This window comes from Phocoena phocoena, chromosome 18 (assembly GCF_963924675.1).
Source record: "Phocoena phocoena chromosome 18, mPhoPho1.1, whole genome shotgun sequence".
Lineage (NCBI taxonomy): Eukaryota > Metazoa > Chordata > Mammalia > Artiodactyla > Phocoenidae > Phocoena > Phocoena phocoena.
Window position 1 is genome coordinate 4,402,100 of NC_089236.1, and position 18,717 is coordinate 4,420,816.

General features: G+C 45.8%; 1 protein-coding gene across 2 annotated transcripts in view; it reads left to right on the top strand.

Annotated features, from left to right (window-relative positions):
* WASF3 (WASP family member 3) overlaps nt 1-18,432 on the top strand; it is a 36,605-nt gene extending 18,173 nt beyond the window's left edge. The window contains exons 3-8 of one of the 2 annotated variants that reach the window (XM_065896055.1): nt 874-1,027; nt 4,577-4,694; nt 9,569-9,744; nt 13,597-13,860; nt 15,170-15,537; nt 17,480-18,432. In XM_065896055.1, the coding sequence (XP_065752127.1) occupies nt 874-1,027; nt 4,577-4,694; nt 9,569-9,744; nt 13,597-13,860; nt 15,170-15,537; nt 17,480-17,637 (1,238 nt within the window). In that variant the 3' untranslated portion in view covers nt 17,638-18,432. Of the gene's footprint in view, nt 1-873; nt 1,028-4,576; nt 4,695-9,568; nt 9,745-12,638; nt 12,806-13,596; nt 13,861-15,169; nt 15,538-17,479 lie in introns of both variants that reach the window. The other variant, XM_065896056.1, reaches the window with a different exon arrangement.
* The last annotated feature ends 285 nt before the right edge of the window (nt 18,433-18,717 follow it).

Genomic DNA, 18,717 nt, shown 5'->3' on the forward strand with positions numbered 1-18,717 from the left:
TTAGTCTGTAGGTTAAATCTCATGAGATTCTACAGCATATCTCATATCCTTAAAATTTCTTTCCAATCAAGATTTTACCTTATTACTTTCCTTGCCATGGATGTAACTGTAGAAAAATCCCTCGGCCGAGTTAGGAAATCTGTGCTCTACTTGGGCCTGCCACTGTTCTGCAGGGTGACCTTGGAAAGGTCATTTAACACCCCTGACCGTCAGCTTCATTGGTCCAGTGGGTTAATGCAACAGTTTACCCACCTCCAAAAGTCTGTGTGGAGGTCAGATGAGTTGAAACCTGAGATGTAACATGTTGTACAGACTCAAGAAATGAGGATAATTAGCCTGGTTCTCTCATCCCTTAGTGTAGATTTGTATCATGCTGCTTAATTTCTAGGACTACAGGTAGGTTGAAAAGCTTTGCCCTCTCTCTTTAATGTTAGTGTCAGAAAAATTTAATGCAGTTTTTACGTTTGTGTGTTTTTTGCAGAAGTATTTCCCACATGTATTGTAATTAAACTGGTATTAACTGTTTGAGTGATTTTCCCCCCTAAGATACCCAGGGGTATTGTGTTTACATTCCTGTTATACTCATAACTCTATTCCTGTGTGGTTTCTGAGAAATGCTATTTAAGTAAAGAATGATGCTCTAATATTAGGTTCAATGAAATCATTATATCGCTACAGAAGAAGGAAAGGCGTGACTCACAGAGATAACTGTTTATCAGAGGGAGGGAATGCATGTACTATTTAAGCATGGTTTTAAGTGAACAATAAAAGACATTATTTGGCTCTTCTAGGAGATGTGTATGATTGTGAGTCAAATTATACTTGTTTCTAAAATATTTCCATATAACCCGACTTGGACTTTTCTCTAAATAGTGTCACTCCAGGATATCAACATGAAAAAGGCTTTCAAAAGTTCCACAGTCCAAGACCAGCAGGTAGTTTCTAAGAGCAGCATTCCTAATCCTGTTGCCGACATCTACAACCAGAGCGACAAACCGCCTCCTCTGAGCATCCTTACACCGTACAGGTACGGCTTTGTGCATCCCCAGAGCCTTTTCAGTGTAAATAAGCTGAGAGAGGCGAGCAGTGCGGTGAAAATAGCTTTTCAGACCTTGAGAATGATAACTGTGGTGTTAGCCACAGTGAAATTAGTCATTTACAGAATTGCTGAAGTCTGAGTCTTTCAAAATATAAATAAGTTTACCAAGAGAAGCGGGAGCGCTCATGTTAGCTTTTAAATGCAGATATCTAAAGCAGAAGTGGGCACATTATGTAATAACCCTGTGTGATTGTGTTGTTCCTCGCGTTCAAAATCAAGTTTAAAGGAACTGCATAATTCACTTCTAATGCAGCAAAACACCTGTCTCAGCATTTCAGCCCTGCAGACATTTGTTACTGAATTCAGAAAAACATGTTCTACAGCATTAGAGGTTTCTAAGAGTGAATATATAGTCAAGAAATTAACCTTCTGTGTGAAGTGGTAGGACACATCATTAGGACCAAACTTCCAGGAAAAAGAATAGAAAATGTGCAAAAAATGAATATTAAGAAACTAACTAAAAATGCCCTTTAGAACTCCTCTCCTCCCGCTGGCCACATCCGTGTGTCCTCTCCCGTTTCATGTACTTCCCTGTCTTTTCACCCCACTGTCGAGCTCACTGGTCCAGCTTCTGATGAGCTCAGTCAGGCTGGTGGTGGGGTCCCCACGGTCCCCTAGGATTAGCTCTGCTGGGTAGTACCCCTGCAGAGGCCTTCCTGAAATCACTGTGTCCTTCACGTCCATTATTGCCCTCCTGGGCCCAGTGGCCCTTCTCAGGGAGTGCCCAGAGGTTTTTTGGGTCTGAATTAACTATCCTTTCGCAGGGTCCAAAAGGAGACGTTTGGAGCTGTGCTTTGTTGCGGCTCTGCTAGTAAAGCAGTAATTCAGACTGCATCCCTGTCTTTCAGCATGGACAGAAAGATTCTCCAAAAAATGTAATAGAGATTCCATGGAAACCATGATGGGAGAGGACCAGGGTACCACATTTTTATATGAAACAAGCATACTTTTCTGGAGGTTTTAGCACACTCACTTAAAGATGTAGATGAATAGTGGTATTGCAAGCCTAACGTTTTAACTTGTGACTTTGCTTTTGTTCAATAGACGTTTTTCTGGGACAATTTCAGTTTTACTTATTAGCCCAGAGCCATGAGAACTTAGTAAAATTTTCCTAATAAACCTCACTAAATACATTGTTCTAAAGGAAAAAAGAAACCCAGAAAATTCAATGAACCACTTGTATTTGATTATTCAAGATCATGATTAAATATTTGTGATGACTTAAAATGTTTAATTGCATAAAAAATGGATCGACCTTTATATATTATATTATTGTGTGTTTACTCAGTTTTATGGAAAAGAAAAATGTCTTTGACTTTTTAATGGTATTTAAGAATAGTAGTGCCAGCTCAAATCTACTTTTTATTAATACAGAAATGTTTGGGGTAAGAAAACACATAAACTTTTGCATTTGGACTTAAATATGACACAGTCACAATGCAGTCTTAAATATGAGACGTACAATGTGACTGAAAATCGAATGTTTAGTTGCGATAAACACAGGACATTTCTGCTTATGTTCTGATGTCAAGGTTAACATTTGCTTAAGTTATTAAACATATTTATTCCATTAAGTATTAGCTCCATTTTTGAAAAAAAGAAGGTGCATTTTATACATCTTAAAATTGCAGCAAGTTCCTGCTCAGTTTTTCTGTCTTCACCTATATTGAAGGCCTAGTATCTTAGGGAAATAATTTATATTTTTCACAATAATGTTATTAATAAAATCTCAATAGTGCAGGTTGCTTCTCACTTAGGAAATTTGGAAAAGAAAGGATTTTAAGTAATTAAAGTTTAAAGTACAGAGTGAATTGTGCTGATTTGTTAGCGACTTTAAGACAGAGCTACCAGATGACCCTCATGAAAGCCTGGGTCTCTTTATTTGATGCTGAGAAGCTTACAGAACACGGCATAGCAGGAACTTCAAGACCAGGTTTCCTTGAGTAATTCATGTCACTTTCTTTGACTGTGTGGCCACAAACTCTTTTCTATACTCATTTCTCTGATTTTTTTTTTTCTTCCTCTGTATGCCTTAAATGACTAATTGAAAAGCTAATTTTTAAAAATAAATTTATTTGGGGCTGCATTGGGTCTTAGTTGTGGCGAGCAGGGGCTGCTCTTCGTTGCGGTGCACAGGCTTCTCATTGCGGTGGCTTCTCTTGTTGCGGAGCACGGGCTCTAGGCACACGGGCTTCAGTAGTTGCAGCACACGGGCTCAGTAGTTGTGACTCACGGGCTCTAGAGCGCAGGCTCAGTAGTTGTGGCATATGGGCTCAGGTGCTCCATGGCGTGTGGGATCCTCCCAGACCAGGGATCGAACCTGTGTCCCCTGCATTGGCAGGCGGATTCCCAACCACTGCGCCACCAGGGGAGTCCCTGACATGCTAATTTTAAATGTAAATGTTTTGCCTTCTCTTGAAGGTAATATACAGTCCAGATACTTTTTAAAGCATTAGTAGAATAAATAGAGTGTTCCCTTCTTATCATGATTATTTTGAGCTTTGCTATCTATTGATTTATATTACAACTTTGGATTCATATTGGCTGCATTCTTACTGGCTTTATGATAAATGAATAACTTACATAAAAACTTGGGGCTTCCCTGGTGGCACAGTGGTTAAGAATCCACCTGCCAATGCAGGGGACACGGGTTCGAGCCCTGGTCCAGGAAGATCGCACATGCCGTGGAGCAACTGAGTCCGTGAGCCACAACTACTGAAGCCCGTGTGCCTAGAGCCGGTGCTCTGCAACAAAGAGAAGCTACCGCAGTGAGAAGCCCGTGCACAGCAACGAAGACCCAATGCAGCCCAAAATAAATAAATAAATTTTTTTGAAAAAGACTTGAAGTATGTTTTAGAATATAGTAATTGTAGCAGTTCTTGACAATGAAATGGCTACAAGTGAATTTTCTTTGCCGGTTACCTCCATTTAAAAAACTATCTAGGTCATCACTTTTTATCCTAGTTACATTTATACACCATGAACCTTTTGCTCCTTTCCGAATTGAACTGTAGACATTGGGCAAACCTGATTAAGAGAAAAGCACAGAGTACTTGCTAATTTTTATCCTAATAACATTGTCGCTCCAGAGTAGAAGTGAATGCACGTGTATGCTAAGAATCCATCCATCTGTGTGTGTAGCCCCCACTGGAATAAACAGAACATACCTTGACATAACTGTGGAACTAAATCTTGCTGGTTACGTTATTGTGATTTGGGCAGCACTTGGCTATACCGAAATCCAAATGTGCAGAGTAGCTTTTACTTCATTATTCTAGGAAAAAAGTGCTGTTCTTGCATGTTCACACATTCTTCCAAATAAGGAAAACTGGGAGACTTAACCGTGCATAAGGACAGTTCAAATTCCTCACGTAGATGTTATCTCATGATTTAGAATTAACATTAATGTTTACCCCATATGAAACTCTCTAACGACCTTTTCTCCCCCCCCCCGAATTGTAATACATTGGTTTATAGAGATGATAAAAAGGACGGGCTGAAGTTCTATACTGATCCTTCCTATTTCTTTGACCTCTGGAAAGAAAAAATGCTACAGGACACAGAAGACAAAAGGAAAGAGAAAAGACGTCAAAAGGTAAATAATTCTAGTATGGGAAACGTGCGTATAAATGTGTAAATGGGATTCTCCCTTAGAAATTAGAAGTTTAAAATCAGTAAATTCTTTAAACGGTTGAGATGTTGAATTTCGTGAAGATTTTTTAGAGGTTGCATTTGTCACATGAAGATACCATTCAGTCTAACACAGTAATACTATTTTCAATAAATACTGTTGATTTGTTCTCTAATACTTGCTCTGCTTTAATAAATACAGTGGCTGAAATTTCAGTTTTGTTCGTAACTGTGGTTTATAACTTTTCTCTTGCTCTTCAGATTTCGTAAAGTAGTCAACATTCCACATCAGTTAGAATTTTCTGCTTCGGTCTTTTTAACATTATTAATTGTTGGGTTGTCACCTAACTGTAATTAAGACCGTGGTGAGAGGCTCATATTGGATTGAAAAGCGTGTGTGATATGCACATTTGGAGGAGGGTAGTATTTACTAAAAATGAGATTCCCTTTGGTGGGGTGGTCGTAGGCAGGAGAACTGCAAGTTGGAAGGTTGAGAGACATCTGCACTGCAAACGCTCTTGGGAGGACAAACCCACTCTCAGATTAAGGAACTTCTGTTTTGAAAATTATCCCTTTGGGGCCCAGAAATTAGACTTAAACCATTGAAAATCAGAGTTAACTCTCCAAAGGCAGATATTTGCCAAGCCTTTTATATGTGAGCTGTGTTTTTTAAAAAATGACCACCTGCTTTGTTTGACAAATATTAGGGTGTGTGAATTAAGAGCTTAGCGTGTTGTGGGCTGGCTGCCTGAAGGTTCTGAGACATCTAGTAGGTGTATTGGCCCAGTAGGAGTGACAGTTCGAGATGGAAGAGAACTTGAGATTTGAAAACAGGATTTAGGAAAGGGAACATGGAAATAGGTTGCAGACTGCAAGTGTGAGAGGTTACCACGAATTCTGGGAGAGAATTCCACAGACTTGGTTATCTGTGTGCACGTCTCGTGCGGATGGGTTGGGGAGATTTAATGGGAAATCTTCGAAGAGTTGCTGGGTATTCACATGGAGAAATATCCAAGCAAAGAAGCTGCAAAGTGTTCAGGTGAAGAAAAAGAAGATACTAATCTCTCCAAAGGAAAAGGAACAGAGATTTAAAGGCCTGTTGGTCTGAATCCCCGAACTTTTTTGTGGTAACAGGGCAAACCCCCAAGTACTTTTAAGAGTACTCTCCTTTAAAAATCTCCTGCTTTAAAGTGGCCTCCCAGGATTTCCTAGAAGCATCAGTGATACTTTTGACAAAAATATTTAACTTTTCTGCCACTGTTCTTTAGTCTTAATCTACTCTGGTTACTGTGTCTTCAAAATTATTTGTCATTTCCTTGGCAGTTTTGTCTCATTCCATATTCCTCAAAGACATAAAATTCTGATGAGAATTTCTTATTCATTCATTTATATAATGGTTCTCTTTTGAATGGCTTGTAAATGCTGTGATAAAAAAGAAAGGATTATCACCCTCATGGAGATGAAAATATAGCGGGGGAAACAAACATTAGATAACCATGCTGTCCTTTGGAACTCATAAAGAGGGACGGAAATTTGAAAGTTTTAATACAAATCTGCTTTATATAGGAACAGAAAATGAGGCAAGATATCCTTAATTTCCCAGGATTTTAGAAACCCAAAAGTCACTTTCACTTTGGAACAGACAATTCTATCTGAAGGAAGAATTAGTTTAGAAAATTTGGGGATAAGACATCCATTGTTTCTGAACATTAAATTTCCTTGGTTTGATGGTCTAAAAACACTTTTTCTAAGTTACGCAAATAATTATGTCGTTGTAAGGCTGTAGTGACAGTGCTGGGAAGGAGAAGCCTTGGGGGAGGTGGCCGCGGCGGGTGGGGTGACAGTGCAGAAGGTGAGGTGGTGAGTTGAGGAAGGCGTCTCGGTGTTGCTCACTGAGGTGCAAGGACTGATAGCAGAAGTTAGCTACAGAGTGAGCGTGTGTGCGACTGTGCGTGCACGTACGTGAGAGGGGATGCCGGAGGCGTGCTGGGCGGACGGAGGGGCTTTCAGGTGTTGGTAGGAGCAGCTAGGATCCTCCTGGGGCAGGACACAGCTTGCAGTAGCCGCAGGATTTAACGTGGGCCGCGTAGTTGAGATGCAGGCACCTCATGGTTAGCATTTTAGCATAGCTGGTGTGTGTGTGTGTGTGTGTGTGTCGGGTGCGTGTTGATGGGTAGATTGGAGGCTAAACCATTGTAAAGAAAGTGGCAGATATAACACTTATCCCTGAATATGCCAGCATACATCTCTTAAAAGTAAGGGTGATAGTTATTAATTAGTGTCATACGGTGACGCTTGAGTGAGATGTATATTGAGGTCTCCCTTCTTTTTTCTCTTTTGGCTTTAAAAGTGTTCACACAATACATGCCAGTTGTAAAATGCCCCACCCACCCTGAAGTAAGCACGTTCGTTTAGAAAACTTGGGGGTGAGTTTCTCCCTTGCCCAGGCATAACCACCCTCTGGTAACACATGTGCATACTTCTCGACCTCGTAGGGCGTTCATAAATACATGTGTACACACTTCACGGAGTATTTTTTATTCCTAGCATTGACCTGTGTACACACACACACAGACATATACATACGGTGACGTAATAAAGGTGTACTTCCTTCTTTTTAATAGTTGTGTCATATTCCAGAGTTCGGAGGCTTCATAGACTATTTACCCATTACCGAATTAGTGAACATTTAGGTTGCTTCTAAACTGTTGCTGTCACAGCACTGTAGGGGGTACCTGTGCTCACATGCACATGTTTCGTCAGAGTAAATTCCCCGAAGTCCAATGCGAACTTGAAAATTTGAAAGATACCATCCTATTGCTCCTGACCCTTTACGGACTGAACCCGTTTATACTCCTCACGGGCCTCCTCCAGTCCTGAAGATTATTATTATTTGGCATTATCTTCATTTATTTAAAAATTTTTAAAAATTTTTATACAGTTTTTAAAGGTTACTTTCCATTTACAGTTACTACAAAATATTGGCTCTATTCCCCATGTTGTACATACATCCTCGAGCCTGCCCTACACCCACTAGTTTGCACCTCCCCCTCCCCCATCCCTACGTGCCCCCCACCACTGGTAACCACTGGTTTGTTCTCTGTATCTGTGAGTCTGCTGCTTTTTTGTTATATTCATTCGTTTGTTGTAGTTTTTAGATTCCACATATAAGTGTATCATACGGTACTTGTCTTTCTCTGTCTGACTTACTTCACTGAGCATAATGCCCTCCAAGTCCATCCATGTTGCTGCAAGTGGCATTATTTCGTTCTTTTCTGTGACAGAGTAGTATTCCATCGTATATATGTACCACATCTTCTTTATCCATTCATCTGCTGATGAACTATTATTATTTTTTGATGAGCTTCCCCACCCACCAAAAAATCGAATACCAATTGCACATCTTTCCGTGTCTTTATAACACTTGGCATGTGTTCTGTGAATTTCACGTTCACGCCGTCTGCCAGCACATCACTTGAGCCTCCTGGGTACCCGGGCTCACAGCTCCCCTCCTCTCCCATGGGCCTCCTCTCCTTCTGGACACCTGAGCAGCTTTCTGCCCAGCATGCCTGCCTCTCCCCGTGGACTCTGTCCCCAGCACAGGGGCTCCTCTCGCGTGCCAGCCCCTCCCCTCTCAGTCTTCATGGCTTCCCGTTACTCTTGGGATAAAGAACAACATTTCTACGCAGCCTTCAAGGTCTTACCCACCGTTCGCCCGAATTCACACTCGCCTTCTGTCGCTTCTCCTGGCGAGATGCTGTCCCATGGCCTCTTGAGTGCGTCTGCCCCCCTCCTCTGCAGGACTCAGGCCTCCTCACCCTGCAGAGCTCGTCCCAGCCTCTCGGGCACCCTCCCTGACTTCCAGACCGGACAGCGTTCTCTGTGTAATACATTCGTGTTGCACATTTCATAATTGTGCATTTACCCGTGTGACTCTGCGGGCTTCCCCGCTGGACCTCAAGCTCCATGAGGGCAGATTCTTGTCTTTTGTTGTTTGCCGTTTGTACCGTCCGGGCCTGGCAGGTGCTGGGACGTAGTGAGCACCATCGCTCACCTGGACGTGATCATTCAGTCCGCGTCTGCTGAGCGTGGACCCTCTGTAGAGCCGTGCGTGGAGGTGCCGTGAGGGGAGCGTAGGACTTAAAGACGCATAGTTCACCTCCCTAAAGGTCAGCAGATCTCACGGGGGAAGCAGGAGGGACGTAAACACACGTAGAAGTAACTGTCCTCACCTTTAAAGAAGCACCTGCGTAGGACCCAAGTTATTTATCGAAGACGTTTTTGCTGGCAAAGTAGGGCTGGAGCAGGAATGATTCTTTGTACGGGAGGGAAGGTAAGTTCTTGTTTTTTTTGTTAAGCTAGTTGCAGGGTTCGCTTAAATATTCTGCAATAACCTTTTCAAACTGAAATGGAGCATTTAAAATTATGCTTTGAAAGATGACTGCACGTTAACAAGTCAGAATGGTGTAGGGGTGGGAAACGATTTCTCTGTCTGGTGCGGGCAGGTATCTCATGAGTATAACAGGGATCTAAAAGGTGTCATACATTGAAAACGGGCTGAACCCTAGTGAAGTGAGAATTCTTGACCAAAAATGATGGTAAGCGACTCTTGAAGTCGCAGCACGGTAACCCTGATGTGTCGACGTCAAATCGTTAGGTATGTGTTATCTTGGTCGGGTCTGAGTTGGGTAAGCGTGTTAGAACGTTCTTGACCCGGGAGTGATGGAAACGGGCCTGCCTTGCCTGCACGCCAGGCTCGTGGCTGCTGGGGCCGCTGCACTAACCCGCTCTTTTCCTTCCCTCTGTCTCGGCACGCTTGCCTTCCTTCCCGGACGTCAGGAGCAAAAGCGTATAGATGGCACAACCCGGGAGGTGAAAAAGGTTAGAAAAGCGAGAAACAGGCGCCAGGAATGGAACATGATGGCGTATGACAAAGAGCTTAGACCCGACACCAGGCTGTCGCAGAGCGTACACCACGGAGCGTCTTCCGAGGGATCCCTGTCCCCAGACACTAGGTGTGTGTGCGTGTGTGTGTGCAAAGCCGGCCTTGGCTTCCCTGTAAATGGACATGCATGGTAACATTGTGCTTCTGTGGCCCACAGTGTGTTTCCAAACTTTCGTTAAAAATGAACGGTATATATGCTTTGACTTCGAAATAATAGTTTACAGCAGTTTTCTATGACGTTGGGTTACTTTGTGGGATTTCCTGTCTCTCTGGCTTAACTCGAGCATTCCATTAACCTAGATGTACTGTTTTAACATTGATTCTGAATTTGGCATAGTAACTGCCTATACTGACCCTTTTAATTTTAATAATCATTTAATTCTCTCTCTGCCTCTTTTGCTTAGAATGTTGCCTTTCCTTTGCCACTTGGTATCTGAACCGATTGGTAGGTGGTGGCTGATGTGATCAAGGAATAACTGTTGTTCTTTTTGATAACCTTTTCTAAAAGTGATGGACAAAGACTTTTTTCCTTCAGTTCGCTAATCTTATGTATTCTAACTGCAGGAGGAGAATTGTGTTGAAGTTTATTTTAAAAATTTGTTAGCAATTAAGTAAAAATCTCTCTTGCAGATGTGAAAGATGTGGTCAGTAAGCAGCATTTATCCCAAAAGGGCTTCACTGAAGGAGAAGAACTGACCAGTCGATTGTAACTTACGGTTAATTTCCTATTTCTGCTTCTGTAAAGTTGGAGTCTTCCGTCAGTGTTTAAAAATGTGAATAGAGAATTCTTACGTGATTCAAGGATGTTTCACAAACAGCAACAACCTGGACCTTGCGTTAGATCTGGGTTTTCGTTTTTTTTTTTATGTTTGTCTTTATTAACCTCAGTGTTTAGCACAGACTGACAGACGGAAGATGCTTTTAATATTTGGTGGTTACAGCCCTATAGGTACTCCTACCCCACAAGGGCTGTCAGTCATTGTCTATGAGGCAGGTCTAGGTCATTCTTCTGTACAAGCTGTGATCGGTTAGCTATTAGAGAATTATTGGAGCTTTAACTGAGCCCTGGCCTCAAGTTTTAACCTTTATGTCAGTTTATTTCTGTGGAAAGTAAGAACGATGACACACTTGTGCCCATAGTTCTTTGGGTGGGAGAAGTGCTTGAACTTGATAGCTCCCAGGAGGGCCATTTGGGTTTTGTTTTTTTACAGCTAACTTAGTTGTGACTGTTGACTCATGCAAAACATATACTTTGTAATTCTCCATATATTCCCTTTCATTTCAGTAGGTAGATGATGGAAAATGACTTTTTTTAATCCCTCAGTTGAATAATTGATATTTATTCTAGAATCTGAGATTGGATTGTGCCATACTGGGTGTACAATTGATGGATGATATCCCTTAAATTATTTTGGAAATTTTTATTTTTTATTTGACTAAAGTATATCACTATTTTTCTTATTATGAAATAAGATAAACTTTCCATATTTGGAAATTATAGAAAAAATTAAAGTATTCATAATCCTGTTATCCAAAGAAACCACTTTTTTTACATTTTTGTGTGTTTCTTTCTTTGGTCTTTTTCCTGTAAACGTGCAAATTTTTTTTTTACAAAAGTGAAATCCTGCTCTGTTTTCTATCTTTTTATTTTTTTTAACTTCTTGTATTCATGTTTTAAGTATTACTTAGAAACTTGGTTTTTAGTGGATGTATTCAGGATAACTGAGGGAAATTTGAGTATCAAGTATCATGGTATGTGTGCAAGTTGTTCATATAACTGACATATTTTAAGCTGATTGCATAAACTGATGATAAGTTTTTACTCTCTTTGTAGATGGTCAGGAATGGTTTGATTCTCAGCGTACGTTTAGGATAAGACTTGATGCAGTGCCTGCCCCCTGCTCTCCCCAGCGATCTGGAAGCAGGATGCCTCCTTGCCCACCATCCTCGCCCCTTTCCTCCTCCTGTCCTGGGTGTTGCAGACGTCCGACTCTGCCCACCCTCCCACCCACAGAACCCTGCGGGATTCGTTTGATTCTCCCACTGGGTCTCCACTGGCCTACACCTACTTCCTCCTGTTTCCATCTTGTCTTCACTCCTCCAAGTTCTCTTTCCCATAACAGATAATTCCTGACGCTCATGCAGCTTCAGGACCACCTGCTCGCGCCCACACTAGTGCCGTGTCTTCTGTGGCTGATTTCTGCCTTCCCGTAGGGGTCCTTGTCTCTCAGAGGTCACCCCCCTCCTCACCTCTCCTCCAGCCCACCGGTGTCCCCTGTACTTGGGCAGTGACCCCTCGAGTGACCGGTCCCATCTCCCACCCACCCTTCGTCAGAGCCCTGTCCTTCCCGCTCTCCTGCTGTAATTCTTGATGTCGGACATTCACCGCCCGTTCCTTTCCTCCATCCGATTATGCCGTTTGTATTGCCTCCTTTCGGCCCTTTATCACCAAGCTGCTTTACAGGACAGCTTTCCAAATTGTGCCAGAGTACTCCCAGTTCCTGGCTGCTCATCCCCTCAGAAGCACTCCGTGTTTTGTAGATGAGTCCGTTTCCCTTAGAAAGTTATGCCCAGTCTGTGACGTAGCCCCCCCCCCCCCCCCCGACAGAGCCAGGCACCCATCGTCAAGGACTCCAGAGTTTTAGGTATTTACGTTTTTAAAATAAGATAAATCTAAATACAGGTCAGAGTCTTCCCCCGCTGAAAATATTTTTAACTCTGACCAGCAAGCAGTTGCCATAGTTCAGAAGGCAGTCATACGCACACCGTAATCTAGAGTTTATAGTGCACTTCGGGGAGAAGAAAGTGAGTTACAGGTTATTATTATATTGCAATTAGGGAAGGAAAAAGAAAAAAGCCAGCGATCTTTTGCCATTTAAAGACCTTTTCGGTGTGGTGTGACGCTCCAGGGACGCTACTGTCTGAATTCCAAAGACCCGATGTGTGTTTGCCTCTTTCCTTCAGAGGGAGAGACACAAGCTGAATCCTAACAGAAACCAGCAAGTAAGTGTGAGAAAAGTAAGAACGAGAAGAGAAGAGTGGGAGAGAAGGAAGATGGGCATTGAGTTTATGAGTGACGCCAGGAAACTGCAGCAGGCAGGGAGCTCGGGAGACGACAGGACGCCCAGAGGGTTTGTCGCTCCGCTTGTTCTTGGATCGCAGCCTCAGCAGCCCCCTGCTTCGGCGTCACGAGAGGATGTGCCCCCTGTACTGACCACGCGTCCCGTAACCCGGGTGACTAACACCCTGTGACGTTGCCGAGCCCTCCCCTCCCCCAGCGGCCGGGTACCAGCATCCTCCTGAACCCTGCTGACTAAAACGAGACGTGCATTCCTTTCAGAGTTTCCCTCCCACCCGTGCGTTCAGAGACAGCAAGAGGGCCTCTGCGCATGGCACCGCACTCCTCCTCTCCTTTTTGGCTAAATACGTTTCTTCGGTTTAAGAAAACTGCGACTCACCGTATCGCATCCTTGATTTCTTTTTCTGTTCTTACTGTTAATACGTATCCGGTTCGTCTGCCATTTGATAAGGTCTCATCATAGGCGCTCAGTTTCGCTGCCCTAAAATCTGAGGTCTCCGATGCCATTTTCAAGTTACGCACAGTGTGTCTCGCAGCCTCTCTTAGAAAAGGGTCGGCTGCGATGTTGAGGAAGGGGGCTCTGCTGTCTGCCGCTTGCCCGCCCGTGTCCGTCTGATGCACTCACTTCAAAGCTGCGGCTCTGAATCCGCGTAACCCTGGCGCTTGCTGATAAAGTCGTGATTACATTGTCGCTTGTGGGCCTAGACCTAGTTGACGGGAAAGGGAATAAGCGTGTGATTTCTGTGCCTTGGCCGTGTTATTATTCAAATACATGCTGATGCCTGGCAGGGGAAATCTTTTTCACTTACGTCGTTTTCTCCCACCCCTGGTTCTGGCCGTCAGGTCCCACGCGTCGGACGTCACGGATTACTCGTATCCTGCCACCCCCAACCATTCTCTGCACCCGCAGCCCGGGACGCCTTCCCACGGAGCCGGTGACGCACCGCCACGCGGGCCGGCAGCCCAGGCCCCCGAGCACGAGTTCCGGCCCCCGTCGGCCTCGGCCAGGCACCTGGCCCTGAACCGGCCCCAGAAGCCGCCTCCGCCCCCGCCGCAGGCTGCAGAGGCGTCGCAGGCCCCCGCGCCCCTGGCTCCCGCCGACTACGGGTAATTCCCCACTCCCGGGCTCTGACCGTGGCTTGCCGTTGCGCTGGGGTCTTGCTGTGCGTGGTGGAGGAATGTTCACTGAATAGTCACACTGTGGAGGCCAGGATGCAGCCAAGAATGACCGGATACGGATGCTGTCAGTCGTGAGAGATCCTGTGTGAAAAAATGCAGTGTCATGCTGCTCCCCCTTTTTATTACAGAGAAACCTCAGGTTGGTGTCTGTATTCGCCAACGCACGTCCCCTTTATGTCTGAATGGCTGAGCCAAGGCATTGACAAAGGATGAGCTGCCAGTTTTGTGAGCCTGTCCCAGATGCCCCAGTGTCTCTCTGATATGCCGGGCGAACCGCAGAGAACTCGCATCTCAAAGGAGAAGGCTATACAGTGTGGTTCTTGCGACACTTGTACATGTGACCCGGACCTCTTGGTGCCCAAATACGCTTCTGCCACCAGGTCCTCTTGCTTTCCGTCGTTCGGGAGAAATTCGAACACCACCTAAACAAAGACCCTCCTGTTTAGCGTTTGTTAATTGAAGCCCCCGCCTGTGTTTTGATAGGCTGTAGTTTTCGCACAACCTCAGTCTTTAAAGAGTTAGCCCCTCTGAGTCAGCGCCCAGGGAAGTTGAAAATGTGTTTCCATCAACAGTGTTTTTCTTCACTCCAGAGCAGCGTGGGTCACATTCTGAATGTATGTCCCTCAGCTCCCCGAGGTTTTCTCCCTGTGGTTGGTTCTCTTTAAGTCAGGATCCCCAGAGTGTGTTCTGTGGCTCTTACCAAGTATCAGGCAGAGAGGGTTTGCGGTCCAGTTGGTTTGGAAAGCTCTTGGCTAAACAGAACTCAGCAGATTTCTTGGCTTGGAGGGGTTTTCAAAGCTTTGGGTGTTCTGATGGGCGTCATGGGCTTGGGGAATTGCCATGGAGACGCGATATAAAATACAGAATTTTCCAACCTGATTGGCCACAGAACCCTTGTAAGATGGGTTTTCAAGCCCCCACTTCTGAGATGCCTCGTGCAAAGGATGCATTTGTGCTGCCTTCTTACCTCTGCAGTCAGCCGTTCCAGTGTTCCACAGAAAGTTACGTTTTCAGTGGTTAACTTTCTGGTGCACGTCAGTAGATGCTCTTGAATTCCGACCTAGGGATTTATGTGGTTCTGTGGTCCAAAGCGTGGATGTTCGTGTCCTGCAGTGTTGTAAATTCAGCTGCCAGTGTGCGTCTTGTCCGGGGAGGCCCCTCTCCGAGGCGTGCAGGAACCTCCGAGGTTGGGACCCTGGGTTGCTCTTTGGTGACTCTTGTTTCGTGTCTCCGCCAGGATGCTCCCGGCACAGATCATGGAGTATTACAACCCCTCAGGACCCCCGCCGCCGCCGCCCCCGCCCATGATCCCTTCCGCACAGACTGCCTTCGTCAGCCCCCTCCAGATGCCCACGCAGCCCCCCTTCCCAGCGTCCGCCGGCCCCTCCTACGCGGGTCCTACCCACCCTCCCTCCGGTGGGCTGGTGGTCACGGCCCCGCCCCCCCCGGGCCCCCCGCCGCCGCCGCCGGGCCCTCCAGGTGCCGGCTCTTCGCTCTCCCCCTCCCCGATGCACGGCCCGCCTGGAGCTGAGGCAAAGAGGCCGGAGGCTGCGCAGCCACCCGTGAGCGACGCCCGGAGCGACCTCCTCGCTGCCATTCGGATGGGTGAGTGCGCGTCCCGGGACGCTGCCCCCTGTCCCGGCGGCTGCAGCCTCGTCTGCTTCCAGGGACCCCCTCTGCCCCAGAGGGCCGGTAGAAGAGGGTTGAAGGAGCCTTGTTTGGTTTTCTTTTTTCTTAATAGTGGATACATTTGTTTTTCAGTGCAAAGTAAGCTCAGTGATAAAGCACTGAATTCAGGAAAGCTTTACTTGAGCAGAAACGGATAATAAAAATGATCACGAGTTAATGGGATCTTTTTTCTCTGCGTTCTACTCTCAGGGCCAAAGTATAAATGAAAGAACATGAGCTCATGTCAGTGATTTAGTTTTTCTAGAAACCTAGGATGTAACTTACTTAGCCTTTTCATATTTTTAGTTTGATGTGCTAAGCCAGTAGATTTTCAACGTTTATTTAAGTAGCAAAACCCTTGTCAGGTGAAGGTCCTACACCAAACCCCAGAGCATGAAACCTTAAGAAGTGGAGCGTCTCTGGTCAGATCAGGGCGGGGAGCTCTTGTATGCATTGACGTTACTGACGCACGATGATTTTGTCAAGAAAAAAGTCCCAGAGTCAGAATACCTCACTGATCACGCGTTTGGGGTCCTGGTAGGACAGTGTTTTGCTTTTTGACACCTGTGAGCCGTGTCCAATGAGAGGGATCCGTAACCTGGATCTGTCAGAGGAAACCTCTGAGGGGCCCACATCGAGGGACGTCCTACAAAAACATGAAGGTCGTAGAACACAGAGATTAAGGGAGGTTAATGAAACGTGGCAAGTAATGTAACAGGTGAGATCCCATGGCGGATCCCAAACCTGGTGGAAAACTTTTTTCGTTTGTTATATTAGGTCTGTTTGCAAAATTTAAATAAAATTCATAGAATAGATGGTACTCTTTTTTTTTTTTTTTTTTTTTTTTTTTTGCAGTACGCGGGCCTCTCACTGCTGTGGCCTCTCCCGTCGCGGAGCACAGGCTCCGGACGCGCGGGCTCAGCGGCCGTGGCTCACGGGCCCAGCCGCTCCGCGGCGTGTGGGATCCTCCCGGACCGGGGCACGAACCCGTGTCCCCTGCATCGGCAGGCGGACTCTCAACCACCGTGCCACCAGGGAAGCCCGAATAGATGGTGCTATTGTATCTCTGCTGATAGTCTGATTTTGATCAGTTTTTTTTTTTAGGAAAGACACATGAAGTATTTTAGGGGCAAAGGGACATTATATGCCACTTAACTCTCAAATGGTCCAGAAAAAAAGTATGTGTGTGTGTGTAAATGAGAGCGAAAGCGGATAAATTTGGTCAGATGTTATCAGTTGGGGAATCTGAGTAGGTTATATGGGAACGTTTTTCTACTAGTCTTACGGCTACTTTAGAGGTCTGAAATTACTCTGAAAGAAAAGGTTAAGGAAATAACACAGCACATTGTTAGATATCCCATTTTGTTACTTACAAAAGTAAGAGAGTAAGATGATTGCGATCTCATACCCATTTTCAACGGTAATTGTTGAAGTTGAGCTTCCTCACTTACTTCGCCCTCCTAGCCAGGAACTTGGCTCTGTTTCCCAAGCCTTTGGGTTCCAGGCTGTCCAGGAGCACGGTCCACTATGGGGGCCACCGGCCACCGTAAATCTACCTTGAAACAGCCTCTCGTGCCCGGTGGCTGCCAGGTCAGGCTGTGCCGTCCTGGAGTTTTCTTTCACGGTGCTGTGTGCGCTGAAATTGTAACTGACTTTCTTACATTTCAACGCATCGCTGTAAAGAACCTTATGACTTTGCACATTCCTTTTTTCTTGCTCGTGAAACTCTGTTTCCCAAGCTTCTCCCCTCAGATTTCTCAAGCTTTTTCTGAGAGTGTCAGTAGGGAGAACAGCCGCCGGGTAGCCTTCCCTGTCCGTTCTGTGTGGTTGGAGCAGTAAGCCGAGGGGTGTCATTCTAAGCCGTGTCCCGTGTATCCAGGAATCCAGCTGAAGAAGGTGCAAGAACTGCAGGAGCAGGAAGCCAAGCGCGAGCCCGTGGGCAACGACGTGGCCACCATCCTGTCCCGCCGCATCGCCGTCGAGTACAGCGACTCGGACGATGACTCGGAGCTGGACGAGAACGACTGGTCCGACTGAGGCTGGCGCCCGGGGCACCGGGCTGGGGAGTGCGCTGACGATCTCTGTGGCCCCGGCGCCCACATAGTGGTATTATAATCCCGTAGCTTAGCGACTTTTGTATCGATAATGTGAGATTGCTCTAGCACATGCAAAAATTCTGGGTTTTTCAGTATTTACTGTGGAATACTTAAGTGCCACGAAACATAGCAAACCATGCTGCACACGAGGAGATAAGCTGTAACTATTGCATTGTCCTGAAAACAGCCTTCTGCTTCCTTTCTCCTGGCCATCAAAGTACTTAGTGCAGTTTGGGTTCGCTCCCCTTGATCATTAGAGTCCTGCAGACTCGCTGTGTGTTTGTGAAGCTGCCTGATGTCTGGTCTTTGCAAGATGAATGACTGCGTCAGACTGATGTCTTCCCATCAGTAAGTGATATTGTTTCCACTTTTTTTTTTTTTTTAAATGTGTTTCAGAAGAAGTTGGTTCTAGAGAGAAAGATTTGACAAGTAGGAGAATTAGATGTTTCTGTTTTCAGTCTCTCGGCCCGGTAGCCTCTGTGCGTTGGAACGCTCTGTTGAAGAATTGCGTTTCCTCTGCTCACTCTTGTGAAATGGGAACTTGGCCCTTTGCAGGCAGGATCCCCTGTGGGCATCCATGGAGTCGGTGCTTGTTGAGGAGTTTTGTAAGAGGTTTCAGCAGCGCAGTCGTAATGAAAGTGGAGAACAGCCCTTCTTCCTTCAGGGCCACTGCCGTCTGCGATGGCACACAGAACCCTTGGCAGTCCTTGCAGCTCGGGTGCCAGCCTGCCCGGACCCGGGTGGCCCCGGGTGCAGAGCCCTGTACAACCTCTCTTCCGGAGCCATGTGCCAAGTGAGGCCGCGTGGAGGCCTCGGTGCTGCAGAGGAGGGGCCGGGTGGCACCTCGCCCCACCTGGTCTGAATCCTGACCGCTTCAGTTTAGGTGAAAGGAGACTTGGGCAGCTTTTCACCTTTCCTGGTGCTGTGGCCGTTTAGGGACCCAGCACGAGTAGGGCCTTCGCTCTGTCCTAGAGGCACATCGGTCCCTTTCCCACACGGTCGTGAGCACACGAGGCTGGAC